General features: G+C 45.7%; 1 protein-coding gene across 1 annotated transcript; it reads left to right on the forward strand.

The window, feature by feature from the left end:
- The first annotated feature begins 2,482 nt into the window (after nucleotides 1–2,482).
- Nucleotides 2,483–2,896, forward strand: LOC121443399 (28S ribosomal protein S21, mitochondrial). Its single transcript, XM_041645156.1, has one exon. It carries the CDS (start codon nucleotides 2,540–2,542, stop codon nucleotides 2,801–2,803), a length of 264 nt encoding a protein of 87 aa, XP_041501090.1. The 5' UTR covers nucleotides 2,483–2,539; the 3' UTR covers nucleotides 2,804–2,896.
- The last annotated feature ends 10,154 nt before the right edge of the window (nucleotides 2,897–13,050 follow it).

The following is a 13,050-nucleotide window of genomic DNA, read 5'->3' on the forward strand; positions in this document are numbered from 1 at the left end:
AGACTTTTGTACAATGGATTTATGTCCCTACGTTTTGATGTGATGGATCCTAGAACCCCATGGATACCAGAGGGTAAATGGACTGTTTTTTCTCCAGTATGAGGAGAAGTAGAAACTTAAACAGGAGAGTGGTCACGTGTTGATAGGAGCCAGAGACAGCTGGATATGGTCCCAAGCACACAATGTTAACGCCTCTGCTGGCTGTGGCATCCACCACTGCCATCAAGCCCTGGAGTCCCTGACTCTCCAGTACACTGGGATGCAGAAGAGGCTGGACACATAGCTCTTGGATTTCTGTGAGTGATCTTCAGAAGCTCATGAACAAAATCAGACTTTTAAACCAGAGTGGCGGGCAAATGGAGGCGTACATTTAAAAGCTAATAATTTTTACTTATGGGTATAAGTTTGATTTATGTTTTCCTTTCGTTTTTCTTGTTGTTAGCACTGGTTTTTAAAGCTACACAATTAATATCAAAATGAATTTTCATTCTCAGCAATTCCAGTAAGTGAGAGTAACAGAGTCAAATGTGAAAGGGTCTGACTGTCTCCTTGCTGGACAACACTTCTTCTTTCTCACAGACAGCTGTTGGGTCTGACTGTCTTCTTGCTGGACAACCCTTCTTCTTTCTCACAGACAGCTGTTGTTGTTGCTGTGGCTCCTTCATGCTCTTTTCCTGTCCACACATGAATGGATATATGCCTACTCCATATGAATGACACGCTATGGTCCTCTTTCCTTTCCCCTATAGAGCTCACTCGTGCACCCCTTTTAAATTCTTGCCTTACTGATGGAAGCTTGGGTTGGTCTCACAAAGAAGGTGCCACCTGCAACTTACTTTTGTTTACAAAACATCCGTTTTGGTTTGCTATCAATTGATCTAAAAAGCTCATTTGGTGTTGAGATTTACTGTTCCTTTTCCTATCTATAAAGTTGGAGGCACGGGCACTTTCTAGAGTGTGGATTGTGGTCCACTTTGTTTTTGCAAAAGCAGTGACTAACAATGTACTGCCTCCCAGCTGAGAGAGGCCCAGCCTACTGTGCTCTGAGAAGAAGCCTGGGATGTCATTACATTTGGCTACCCAGTGACATAAAGGTCTCCTAGAGCCACTTATGTCCTTGTCCTCTTTGACTCTTCAGAGACATGGCACAGATTCTCACCATGGTCTCTCTACCTGTACAAGCAAGATTTCCCAGTGTGTTTATGTGGGGGTGTGCATAACACAATGTAATGTTTCTGTGTGGTATATAGTATTGTTAGGGTGTGTAAGGTGTGAGGAGTGTGTGATGTATGGTATGGTATGTGTGCAGTGGGATGAAGTGGTGTGCAGAGGGGTGTGCCACAATGTGAAGTTTGGTGTATATAATATGGCATGTTTGATGTATGTTATCATGTGTGGATGTATGTATGTGTTGGTGTATCTTTGTATGTGGTTTGATGTGTGGCGTGGTATGTTTGGCATATGCGATGTACTGTGTAGACTATGTAGAGACTCCAGCCTGCACTTTGGTACTTACTGGCCCACTCCTTTGGGAGAAGGTCTAAGGGAAGGTAGTTTACCCAGGGAGGTATTGCTCCCCAACTCATATCATTTCATGGCTCCTGCAACAATCCTTCCCAGTGAGGAACAGATATGAACCCAGGCAGCAAGCATTTCCCTCTTCTTTGTAAACTGTGCAAGACTGTGGGCTCCTGGTGAAGTTGCAGCAAGAGACTCCCGTTGGGGGAGAGTCTGGGCACTTTTCTGGTACCACTCAGCACATAGTTTGAGGAGTGCACTTTTTTGATGAATTTTGTGGAATCTACTGTTTGACCTGCGTTGTTCTACTACCTCCAAAGACCAGTTGACAGTGCTGTTCTCTGAAATCAAAGAGATCAGTTTGGTTGATGTAACCAACCGAATGTTTTTTCTTCCTCCCTTCCTCTCTCCCTCCCTCCTTCCCTCCCTTCCTTTTCTCCTTCCCTTCTTCCTTCCTTCCCTCCCTTCTTTCCTTCCTTCCTTCCTTTTTTCCTTCCTTCCTTTCTCTCTTTCTTTTTCAAGACAGGATCTCACTATATAGCTCTGGCTGACCTGGAACTAATTATGTATACTGAGCTGGGTTGAACTCACAGAGATCCACCTGCCTTTTCCTCCTGAGTGCTGAGATTAAAGGCGTGCACTACTATACCCTGGCCATTTTTTAAACATTTGATTTGGAGTTACAATGTTCTCTTCCACAGGCACATAGAGTCTTCCATTAGAAAAGTTTCTTTTTTCCTCTAGCATCCAGAGAGATGCTTTTGTCATCAGAGGCTGGACCCAGTAAACAATATTTTATTTATGTTTTAATAAATAAAGGTTGCCTGAAGATCAGAAGCTAAAACTAAGCCACTAGATGTCAGGCAGTGGTGTCATACTCCTTTAATCAGTCCCAGGATTTGGAAGTCAGAGGCAGATGGTCCAAGGCCACCCTGGGCTACACAAGATCAACACAGAAGGAGTCCAAGTGCTACAGCCGCAGCCTGTAGGTCCTGAAGAATGAAGATTTGAAAGCGAGGCCATGGCTAAACACCTGAAGTTCATTGCCAGGACTGTGATGGTTCAGGAGGGGAACGTGGAAGGTGCATACAGGACCCTGAACAGAATCCTCACTACCGATGGGCTTACTGAGGTCATAAAGCAGCGGCGTTTCTATGAGAAGCCCTGCCGCCGCCGCCAGCGGGAGAGCTATGAAACATGCCGGAGGATCTACAACATGGAAATGGCTCGAAAGATTAACTTCTTGATGCGGAAGAACCGGGCAGACCCATGGCTGGGCTGCTAAGCCCACGTTAGTTCTGTGTCTGACTGTTCTTACACAACCACAATCTCTGTTACCTTTCTCTACAATAAACTCAATCACAGGTGAACAAGAAGGTGAACATATAGAAGCTATCTCACTAGTCCACAATGGACCCTTTTATTGAAAAGAAAAAAGCTAATAAAAAAATGGAATAGGTGCAAAAAAAAAAAAAAAAAGATCAACACAGAAACAGATTCAGGTGTTGGTGGCTCACACCTTTAATCCAGGACTAGGGAATCACATGCCTTTAATCCCAGCACTAAAGAAGAATATAAACCCAGAAGAGACAGAGACTCAGGGCTCAGTCTGTAGTTGTTCAGCCTTGGTAAAGGTAAGACTTCTCTAGCGACAGATATTGGGGTTCAACCTGAAGGTCAGAAAAGCAAAGCAGCCAGCACTGGCTCTTACCTCTCCCTCAGTCTGAAATGACAATCCTGACCCCAGGAATCCTCAGAATGAGACTGACTGAGAGCTGTCTCTCCCATTTTATATTCCTCTCTAGTGCTGGGATTAAAGGTGTGCACCATTACTGCCCTGTTTCCTTGGCAAACTAGTGCGGCTACTGGGATTAAAGGTGTGTTACCACTGCCTGGTCTGTAAGGTTGGCCAGGGGGGCTGTTTTACCCTCGGATCTTCAGGCAAGCTTTATTTATTAAAATACAAATGAAATATCATTACACTTTAGTGGCTTGTCTGTTTTGCTTTTCTGATCTTCACCTTGAACCCCAATAACTGTCTCTGGGTTTTTATTATTCTTGCTACAACCCCAAGATGTAGAGAAGTGATTTAAAGATGGACACATTCTCAGACCATCAGTGAGAGCAATGAAAAAGAGCACTGATGTCTTCCCCCTCTTGTGTGCACACCTGGACACATGTACACACACATGCATACTACATCACACACACACACATCCATAAGCACTCAGACACACATGCAGGTACATGCACACACACAGACACAGTATAAATAAACAACAGCTGACTTTGTTATTCTTGGGTTTGTATACATTATGCTTCATTTCTCTTGGATAATGACAATTAAGATTCCATCACTAGAAATCAATTATTCCTATCTGACTCCCCTCCCCAACTGGGGCTCAGAGGAACCAACAGTCAACTGAGGTTCTTATCAGTGAGTTTTCAGGATAAAAAAAAATGAATAAAAGTCTATTTATCATGTAGGGAAGGAATCTAGACTTTATGCTCTGCTGCCCTTTGGGTTGGTGAAAGACTAAGAATAGACACAAGAAATCAGACAATAATAGAATACACGGGCTTTGGAGGGCCCACTTCCTCTCTGAGTGTCTCTTTTGAGGGCCACTTCTGCCTGCCGGGCAGGACCGGGAAGCGTCCTGGACAGAGGCTTTCAAACGCTGCCTCTCACTCCTAGACGTGGGTACTTAAAGCCGGAAGCCGTCCCTGCTGGGAACCGACTGCTAACACCCAGTTGTGGCTCCTGCCCTGACCAGGAGGCTGAACAGGTGGCTCTTTTCTCCAGAGCCCCTGCATTTTTTGAGGATGGAGTGAATGTTTATGTTTTCGTGAGGCCATGTGAAAAGAATGTGGATATTTGAAAAGAGCCCTATTCGTTTTAACGACAATCGCTGGATACTTCGCGGGCAGCCCTGTTTTCCCGTCCACGGTCTCAGGAAAGACAGTGAGACAGGACACTGTTTGGTTCTGAGGACCCGCGCTCAGATCCCTCCCAGATGAGGGTTTTCTGCCACTTTCCTTATAGTTTTCACGAGTGACTTTAGCTTCTTTGGTTACCAAGTATTTCAAAGCGGTTGTCTTCATGGCGTCTAAGAGCTGATGAGCCCAGGGTCTTATACAGACGAACTATGTGGAGGGAAAATGTGATAAAATTATAAAGGACACAAATATGCATAACTCATTTGAATCAATATTCAGGCCTGGTTACACCATAGGCCTTTTCAGAGGTTGTCAAACCAGGCCCAGCTGGCCCCTGCAGAAGCCCCCTGCAGTAATTTCCTCAGGAAGTGAGCTCACCTCCCTTCATGGGAGAGTGTTTCTAAAATGCCGCTGTTTCCTTCAGACTAGCTCAGACGGGTGGGGATTCACTCCAGCCTTAGAGTTGCTCCTCAGAACCAGGGCGAGAGCACTGAGGAGTAACCTGCCTCTTTGTGCCTTTAAATTTGTGGATGGAGTGTGGTGCCTGCAGTTTCCAGTGACCTCAGGGTGAAGACAGGGTCAAGGAAGGAAGAGTGTCCTGGGGGCTTGGTCCTCTTCCATAGTGTCCCTGGGTCAATGTGGCTAAGGGGGAGACATTTGGTAGGTGGAAACACCTGCGTGTCTCGGCTCTGATAACTTGAAAGTGTCAGGCTCTATTACCCCAGATCGCCATGCGGATGGTCCAGTGTGAAGGCTCTCTTGTCAGGGTAACAACTGGTTAGAGTTCTGCTCCTGTGCTTTACCAGCTGTGAGGCCCGGGGCTATTTGTTTAACCTCTCTGCATCTCTGCAATCAAAGCCTGCAAGCCAAGGGGACAACAGCTGGACTTTCTCCTGTGTGCTCAGAAGAGGGCCTGGTTCATGGAGAGACACAGGGGAAATGACCAGAGAATGAATCTGTGTGTGTGTGTGTGTGTGTGTGTGTGTGTGTGTGTGTGTATCAGAGAGTAACTTTCAGGAGTCTGTTCTCCCCTCCCACAGTGTGGGTCCTGGGGATACGAGTCAGAGCTCAAGCTTGGTGGCAAACACCCTTACCCACTGGGCCATCTTATCAACTCATCCACCTTATTATTATTTTATTTTTGAGACAGGCCTCACATGAGCTTGGAGTTTACTGATTCAGCTGGACTAGCTGGCCAGCACACCCTAGGGATCCTTTGGCTCCCCAGAGCTATGGCTGTGCTGTGCGTTGTAGGCATTTTGGCAGAATGCCTGGCCTCTGTGCACAAGAAGTGACTAGCAGGGTCAGTCCCAGCTGGGACAGGCAGAATTGTCCCTACACACAGTAAGTACACAGAGAGAAACCATTCCTGATGGGGACCCCCATCCTAAGGAGAAGCATACTACCTTTACGATTTCGTTTACTTATTTTTAATTAAAACTTTTTTTCCGAGTTTGGTGATGTGACCTTTAATCCCAGCACTCAGGAGGGAGAGGCAGTAGGATCTCTGTGAGTTCAAGGTAATCCTGATCTACATAGTGAATTTACATAGGACATCAAGGGCTACATAATAAGACCTATATCAAAAGGTCAAGAAAAAAATGAAAAAATGTTTTTATTTTTACTTAAGTGTCTGCATGTGTGTGTCCATTCCACGTGTGTGAGGGTGCCTGAGGAGGCCAGGAGAGGGTGACATTTGGAGTCGGAGTTATAGACAGTTGCGAGTCACCTGACACAGACTCTGGGAACCAAACTCAGGACTTCTGCAAGGGCAGAAAGCACTTTGAACCTTGAAGCCATCTCTACCCACCCCACGGCTCTTTTTAAATACATATATATTTCTAAGAATTGCATTTATGTATTTGAGGGGCGTGTGGTACAGCACAGACTTGGAGGTCAGAGGACAACTTGCTGGAGTGGGTTCTCTTCTCCCACCAGGGTGAAGTTCAGGCTGTCAGGATTGGCACCCAGGGAGGCCTGCTGAGCTATCTCAACAGCCCCAGACTGCGTTTAATGCTCGCTAAATACCAAGGTTGGGGAGCCTGTGTGTGTGTGTGTGTATGTGTGTAGCCACGGTGCCCCAAAACAGCTGCAGAACCCAATCTTGGCCACTATGACTCTTGTATTATATTACATTATATTGTTTATTTATTATTTAGTGTGCATGTGTGTGTGTGAATGTGTCACGACGAGTGTCGCAGAGTGTGTGTGCAGGTCAGAGGACAACCTTTGGGAACCAGTTCTCGCCTTCCTCCTGGTTAAAGTCAGTTCCCTCCTGTTTCCTGCTGGGCTGTGCCTTACAGAGTAGCTGGCCCAAAGGCTTCGAACATCTTCCCCTGTTCTCTCCTCCCACCTGACTCCACACCTGTCTGGAAATGAGTCAGGATGGGTGAAATACAGGCAGCCTTGGGCCACCTGAAGGCAGGAGGGAGGGACTGGAGACTATTAGATGGTAGAAGTGTACTGAGCCTGCAGTCTTCAGTGGGTCTGCCCTGAAGTCTGTCAGAGGTCTGTTAGTTCCTCTCTTCTGGGGATATTAGAGTGGAGGTGATCTGGAAGCCCACAAAATTTACTCCGATGGTGGAAGGGTAGAGTTCTGAATTGCAGCTTTTCAGGGTTATTTTAGTATATTTTTCTTGTTTTCATTTCTTTACAGTTTGGCTGATGAGTTAAGACAATACAGATGGCATAGGCTCAGCCAAAGATGCTAGGCTAGGGCTTGTAAGAGTGTTGTGGATGCTACAGGCAGTCTCTGCACCCAGCCTTGACAGAGACATGTCTACTCCTTCCTTCCTTCCTTCCTTCCTTCCTTCCTTCCTTCCTTCCTCTTTCCTTCCTTCCTTCTTCCCTTCTTCCTTCCTTTCTTCCTTCCTTCTTCCTTCCTTTCTTCCTTTTCCTTATTTCCTCCCTCCCTCCTTTCTTTCTTTCTTTCTTTCTTTCTTTCCTTCTTCTGGTTCATGAGGCAGCAGATAAAGCTTTATTTTACAGCCCATTGAGAATGCATTTGCACATAACATACCCATTTACCCCTGACTGATGCTTCTCACTCATGCCAGTCCCTTCCATTCTCCATAAATCTCTTCCTGTAACCTGGAAGTGGTCCTGTTAGGGATCAAGATCAAAGAGCTGGAGAGAATGTCCCACCTGGAAGCAACATCCCATGGTGGAGAAACGGACTACTTTTTAGAGTTATCGAGCAGAAGAAAAAGCAGCTAGCCGACTTGGGAGGGTTGGAATCTGAAATGTTCTCTTAAGACTCCTGAGTTGGAGTTACGGTACCCAGCTGGTGGCAGCTTAGGGAGATGGGGCCTTGCTGGAATGAGCGGGTTCTGGACAAGAACCTTTAAGGCTATACGGTATCTTGGCAGCTCTCCACCACACTTCCCTGCTTCCTAGTTGCCAGGAGTTCTGTGATACCTGTCTCTTCTCAGGCCTCAGCCTGAGACCTCTACACTCATAACTCAAATCAATCTTCCAAGCTTTGCAAAGTATTTTGTTATAGTGACAGACCACGGCTAATATAGACACTACAGACACAGATGACCACCCTGAAAGAAGAATGAAAAACACTGGACAAGTGAAACCACAGGGTACAAAAAAAATAGAAGCCAGAACTCGAGAGCCTACACAGTCAAGTACAACAGCTCCTCTGATCTACTGTGCTACTTTCTGTTGTTAAAGTCAGCTACAGCCTGCACAGTCTGAAAATGTGAAGTGGAAAATTGCAGAAGTGGGTCACTGATGCTTTACATTAGATGCCACTCTAACCAGCATGGTAAGGTAAGTTCTCCTCCTCCTCACAGTGGCCTCTTTTCACGAGTGACCTGGGAGCCCTGGGAGCCGGCTCAGCGTCCGATGACATTCCTGTGTGTAGGCATCCTGACTGTGGCTTCAGGAATCTCCTGGGGGTTGTCCCCTGAGGCTGAGGGGAATACTGCAGCTCTGAGAAGCCCTCCTGACCTTGGGAGCTGTTGGGAGAGGTGAATGGCAAGAATGATGAGCGTAGATGAGTCTGGATCGTTTAAAACCACACTGTCCAGGGCTGATGACAGCTGGCTCCTGAACTCGGAAAGTCATTATTCAACACCGTGGTGTGTGTGAAGGCTGAAACACACCAGGATTCGAAGACTTGGTAAGAAAATAAGAGCATAAATATCTCATTTCTCAGTTTTTAGATTCCTTACCTGGTGCAATAATACTTCAGATATAGTAGCGTAAGTAAAATCTATTACTGAAATTACTTTTACCTGCCCTCTCTTGCTTTTTAATGTGTCCGATGTGAAACAAATCTAATTTTATTGAGATATAATTAACAAACAACTATTAAGTAGAGGTAAGCTAGAAAATGCACCATCAGAGGGGACCTGCTGTGTTGCTTTTTTTCAGTCTCCTTTCCCCTTTTTATCTGATTTTACTTTTTGTGGTGTTGGGACTGAACTCAGAGCCTGGGCAGCTGAGCAAGGGTCCTGCTGCTGGGCTGTTTATTCCCTCTGGGGAACACTGATGCGGACCATATATTCTCACAGGGGACTATGTGCTCTCCTCGGGGCAGAGCCGCGAGTCTCGAGGGTGGTGGTGAGGCGCTGTAATTTATGCATATTTATGTTTATATGAACAGATTTATGAAGTATCTGTGGTCTTAGAATTCATAGGGCAGAAGTTAGGGAAAAAAATGTCTAAGAAAGTCCCTTATATGGATAATAGTGAAAGTTGAGGGACTCTGCAGAGAAGCGCATCACCCGAGACCTGCTGCTCACGGCTGCCTGCTTCCACGCTTGTGTTTACCACCGCATTAGGAGAAACATTTTAATCATCCTGTGCAAACGGGAAAGAATCGAGGCGTGAGGATTTATAATAAGAGGATCAAATGCCCTCCAAGGTGCCCTGTAAAGGTTCCAGACCAGCGTGAGGGAGGACAAGAAGGCCCAGGGCTCGCTGAGGGCTGTGTCCACACTGACGGTAGTGATCCCATGTTGGGTTGACAGCATAGCCATTTCTAGTCCACAGGCTAAGAAAGGAGCTCTGGGGATTGTGGACCACCAGGGGCTGTGTGGGTTAAATCCACGGATGCCCCTCCATGTGAAGTGGAGGGGGTGTGGGTACAACCCCAAAAGGTGTGGTTGGATGCTCATGTTTTTTGTGAAATAAACAGAACTAAGTAGCTATGATGGGATCTTAAAGACTCTGCTCATAGCACATGGAAAGAGTATGAGCTGTGGGCATTGAGTCTGTGAGACTTTATTTTGAGCCTGGGGGGAAGCGTTTGCTTACTTGCAGCAGGTGGATCTAAGTTGATGGATGCTCTGTGGTTATGCCCTGCCAGCCTGGCCTTATTCAAACACATTTCCAGTGAGTCTTAATCAAAGATTTATTCACTGTTTGAGTGGGAGCACTAACTGGTGGAGAAGCAGGCGAAAGGCTGGCTTATGCTGTTAGCCAAGGAAAATGCTCGGATCTGTCAAGCTATCAACATTGGCTGATAGGATCATAAAACCATACCTTCTCTCCATCTTTCCTCCTGGATAGTAGGAGCTCGCTTTTCTAGTGGTCTAAATATCAACTTTTACAATTTAAAATCCCACTTTATGTACTCTAGGTGTTGGTAAAAATCACAGATTGCAGAAGTCAGGTAACCTTAGGGAAGGAAGGCTCTTAAAGAGAAGAGTGTGAGCTGTGTCTCTCAGTCCACCTCATGTATAATTGTGTAAGTCAGATTTCTGTCACTGTGGCAGAATACCCGAGACAATCAACTTAAAAGGCAGAAAGGTTTATTCTGGGCCCTGGTTTTATAGGTCTCCGTTCATGGTCTCTCAGCCCTGTTGTTGGTATGTGACGACCATGTGTACCTGTGGGTTGGGTGGGGGAGGCCCGTACCTCATGGTGGGCAACAAAGAGACATCCAGGCAGGAACGGGCATTGCAATATTCTCTTCAAGGACATGCCCTCATTGACTTAAGTTTTTCCCACTATGTCTTCTCAACTTCCGAGAGTGCCAAGCTGACCTTTAACAAAACCTCACAGGATGTAAGTAAGTTCTTACAGCAAAAATAGGTGGCGGACATTGACATAAAATCTTCGGTTGTAAACCCTAGTTGCACTTTATGAGAAATTTTAAAAAATACAATTGTCACTTAAACTAAATTTCCCTATCACGTCCAAGGAACTTTGCCTAATTCATGTTTTCTTCTAGTAATTATTTTCTGCCATTCCAAGCAAGTGACTGACAGAAGATTCAGAATCAGCCCACATTTGATGGTGACATTCAGGACAACTTTTAACTGTGACACTCTCTGGTCTTGAACCATACTTGAACCTTCTGTCTATGAACCCTGCTGTTGGCTGGCAAACCATAACTTCCTGGGTTTTTAGACTCAAGTGAGGCGCCTTGGACTTCAAATGGCTATTACAAAACAGCATTTTGATGAGTTAAGTGTAAATGAATCAGAAGCATGTGGACTTAATTAGCCCCAAACACAGCCATTTCAAAATGTAGGAGTGAAAAAAAAAAAGCATGCTTGTGTCAAACCTCATCTTGGGGGTTTCCTGCTAAATTCAAAAGGGTGAGGAAAAGGGGGGAACATCTGCCAAGCATTCAGGTTGCTCACTTCATGTGCTCTATCTTATCGGGGACTGGGGAACTGTGGGAAACCTCTCCCACAGCCATCGACAGCGCTTCAACGTTGCGGTTGCCAGCCCATTCATGGCCTACATTTAATTAAACCAGGCCTACGCATGGCTGGAGAGAACGCAACTTCCATGTTTTTGAAGATGGGCCAGGGTGCAGTCCACATGGGACCATGTGTGTGGTCTTCTTTTACAGTTAAAATAACCCCATATTATTCTCATGCCTTATGAGTTTTTCCATGTTACTCCTCATTCTGGTCACAGAGACAGATGAGGGCTGAATACAGCTTGCTCCTGTGGCCTCTTCTGGGTGGAACTGAGTAGCGTCCGGCAGAGTCAAGGAATACACGTGCTTTTCTGCTGACGGGTTGAACTGCCCTTTCTCTCCAATGAGAAAGGTGTTAAGAGCTCAAGGGTCAAAAACCAGTCTTCCAGATGAATGAAAGGCGGCCTGTAACAGGGAGGTTTTCAGGAGAAAATAAACAGGGCTTACTCCTTGGAGGCCACAATGGAAACATGAAACAATTATTTTCATAGCTTTCAAGGAGTCATGGGTCAGGTCTAAGCTTTTTTATGCATTGAGCTTGCTCATGTTTGCCGCAGAATGGACAGGTACCTGCATGCAGCTGCTGAATGAGGCCCTTCTCATCAATTGATCAATTGATCTTCCCAACATCTTTATAAACAGGTAGAATCATTCCCATTTCTCCAACTGCCCTGCTGAAGGCTGAGTTCTGCTCAGATTCTGTGGGTCAGAAAGGGGGCAAATGGGCATGAGTTCAGATCTCTAAGTTCCATGGTTAGGAAAGTTTTCAGCGTTCCCCTGTCTACCAAGAATAAAGCAACTAATTGGGTTAAGATCTTAGACTGTGCTTATTGGTTCAACGATTCTCCGCATATGGGACATGGTATGCTCTGGGTCTCCAGGACTCTGGTTGTTGTTTGATAGTCCTGGTCCTTAATTATTAATAGTGTTCCATTTCCCTCCCCAAGGTATCCTGATTAGCATGACAAATTGCTTGGATTCTGAACTCTGAATCCAACCTAAAAGGGTAAGATCTTAATGGTTTTATTTGGTTAAATCATTGAACCTTTCCATTCCTGGTTTCCTGTGTTTTTCCAACCAGAGTTTTCAAGAGTTGATGATGAATCGTGTGTGTGTGTGTGTGTGTGTGTGTGTGTGTGTGTGTGTGTGGTGTGTGCTTTCTGTTTGTTTTGTTTTCAGATCTTGATATAAATACCTAATGCAGACTCAGGCATTGCCTAGGCACCTGTGCGATTCTTTACTATCTAGTTCTGCTCAGAAATCCCATAAATTGTGTCTTTATGGGGTTGTCTCTGAAGTATGATATTATCAGTCACTGTACAGAGGAAAGAATGGAAAGGCCTGCTGCAATCCAGTTCCCAGGTAGGCAGACTGGTCTTGGAATTATCTCTCCATCTTCTCTTCTCTTGACCAGCCTGAAGTAGAATACAGTACAATTCATGCTTGACTGATAGTACCTGAGTCTCTGTGGTAGTTTGAATGAGAATGCACCCCCACCAGAGGCTTTTATATTTGGATGCTTCTTTCCTAGCTGGCTGAACTGTTGTGGGAAGGATTAGGAGGTATGATCTTGCTGGAGGAGGTGTGTCCCTGGGAGTGGACTTTGAGGTCTCTAAAGTCCACACCAGGCCCAGTCTTGCTCTCTGCCTGCAACTTTGGGCTTAGATGTTAGCTCTCAGTTTCTGCCCCAGCACCATGCCTGCCTGCCCGCTGCCAGGCTTCCTTCCATGATGGTCAGGGTCTCACCCTCTGAAACTTAAACAGGCCCCCAGTTCAATGTTTTCTTTAAAGTTGCCTTGGTCATGGTGTCTTGTCAACACCAATAAAAAACTAAGATACTAAGATACTCTTTAACCACCCCCCAGTAGCTGTGGACAAAATATAGCTACCCCCAAACCACCAAGCCTATGTAGTGACGAATGCCC

This window comes from Microtus oregoni, unplaced genomic scaffold (assembly GCF_018167655.1).
Source record: "Microtus oregoni isolate MIOR12 unplaced genomic scaffold, Mior012 000105F_ref0000443, whole genome shotgun sequence".
Lineage (NCBI taxonomy): Eukaryota > Metazoa > Chordata > Mammalia > Rodentia > Cricetidae > Microtus > Microtus oregoni.